Source organism: Rhincodon typus, unplaced genomic scaffold (assembly GCF_021869965.1).
Source record: "Rhincodon typus isolate 14 unplaced genomic scaffold, sRhiTyp1.1 hic_rhity00000053, whole genome shotgun sequence".
Lineage (NCBI taxonomy): Eukaryota > Metazoa > Chordata > Chondrichthyes > Orectolobiformes > Rhincodontidae > Rhincodon > Rhincodon typus.
Genome location: NW_025965691.1, coordinates 18,584 through 20,604, shown reverse-complemented (window position 1 = coordinate 20,604; position 2,021 = coordinate 18,584). Strand labels below are relative to the sequence as shown.

Below are 2,021 nucleotides of genomic sequence, written 5' to 3'. Positions count from 1 at the left end.
AACAGCGTAGAGGGAGCTTTACTCTGTATCTAATGCCGTGCTGCCCCTGTCCTGGAACTGTTTGATGGAGGGGGTGGGGGCAGAGTCAGTGTAGAGCGAGCTTTACGCACTATCTAACCCCATGCTGTCCCTGGGAGTGTTTGATGGGGGACAGTGTAGAGGGAGCTTTACTCTGTATCTAACCCCATGCTGTCCCCGTCCTGGGAGTGTTTGATGGAGGAAGGATGGAGGGACTGGAGAAGGGGCTGAGGTCCCTGAAGGCTCCGAGGTTGATGCACATTCCCCTGAACCTAAACTCTCTGCCTTTTCCCAGAGGATGCTTACAAAACGCGAGTTCGGATTGACGATGAGTCAGCACATCTGGATATTTTGGATACAGCCGGACAGGTGAGTTGATGAGAGCTCAGTCTGAGGGCTCCCCACCCCCATTCCCTGTTTAGCTAATGGGCAAAATACTCCTGATTGCCCCCCAATCAGCGACCCCCTCAGGATGAACAGGGATACAGGAAGGTCTAGTGAACATCTACATGAAACTTGCTAGACCTCAGCCCCAGGACAGACAGAGAGAGAGAGCGCGACAGATTTACTGGCTCGCGGGATGAAGATAGATTGAAGATTTGGGATAGTTCTGCAGGGAGAGGGCCTGTAGCCATGTTTGATGGATAATAAGATGAGACTGTGGAAGTCTGAGAAGACCTTCCCAGTCTCCATTGAAAGAGGTGAGGTGAGGGTTTTAATGGTCATAGAGTCTCTGTTTTAACAACACGTCCCTCAGTCCTACCCCCTGCAACTGTGTGGCACTACCCAGGTGCTGCAATAGCTTCAGCCTCTGGCTATACCTACATGAGGGTGGCACTCGGTGAGGGGTAGGGGGGGTTGGTATCGCAGTGCTAAACACTGAGCCCCAGCTTCATGTCTTGTTGCTAGTGGGGGAGGTTAGTGTTGTATATCACACTCGCGCGCACACACTCGCACATTCTGTGGGACACACACACACACAGTGACCCAGCGACTGGGACACACACACACACAGTGACCCAGCGACGGACACACACACGTACACACACGTACACACACGTACACACAGTGACCCAGCGACGGACACTCTCTGACGTTGGGAATGTTTTCAGGCAGAGTTCACTGCCATGAGGGACCAGTACATGCGAGGAGGGGAAGGCTTCATCATCTGTTACTCCATCACCGATCGCCGCAGCTTCCAGGAGGTGGTGGAGTTCAAGCAGCTGATCTACCGTGTGAGGCATACCTACGACATCCCAGTGGTGCTGGTGGGGAACAAGTCAGATCTGTGCAATCTCCGGCAGGTAACCATCCTCTCTCAGGAGAGGAACTGTCTGCTTTTTCTTTTATATACAACTAGGGAGGAGGCTATTCAGCCCCTCGAGCCTGCTCTGCCATTCTGTACCATCCTGGCTGATCCCATTGTGGCTTCAACTCCACTCTCCTGGCTGCTGCCTATAACCCTTCAACTCATTACTGGTCAGAAAAAAAAATCCATCTCCTCCTTAAATTGACTCAACGTGGAATCCCACAGACTCACAACCCTTTGAACCAAGTAATTTCTCATCTGTTGCCCCTTTCCCAAAAACGAGGACCTCTCATTCCAGATTGCCCCACATTAGGGAACACCCTCTCTATGTCTACTTTGTCAATGCCTTTTAGCATCTTGTATACCTCAATTAGATCTCCTCTCCTCCTCCTAAACTTCAGAGGCTATCAGCCTAAAGTGCTCAATCTCTCTTAGTAATGCAAACCCCTCATATCTTTGGAAATCGATGCGGTAAACCTCCTTTGAACTGCCTCCAAATGTAGCCACATCCCATTCTCACCAGCAAGGGGACCAAAACTGTACACAGGACTGCAGGTACAGACTCACTAATGCCTCAAACTTCTGCAGCAATAACTCCCAACTTATCTACTTCACTCCTTCAGTATCTGCCTTCCTCATAACCTGCTGGGCCTGCATGCTCGTTTTCTGTGATAACAAGGTGTAGAGCTGGTTG

General features: G+C 50.8%; 1 protein-coding gene across 1 annotated transcript in view; it reads left to right on the top strand.

Moving 5' to 3' along the window:
- The window catches only part of LOC125488175 (GTP-binding protein Rit1-like), a 5,414-nt gene that overhangs the window by 2,016 nt on the left and 1,377 nt on the right, over positions 1-2,021 (top strand). The window contains exons 2-3 of the mRNA XM_048621103.1: positions 314-387; positions 1,131-1,322. Coding sequence (XP_048477060.1) covers positions 314-387; positions 1,131-1,322 — 266 coding nt within the window. The remainder of the gene's footprint in view (positions 1-313; positions 388-1,130; positions 1,323-2,021) is intronic.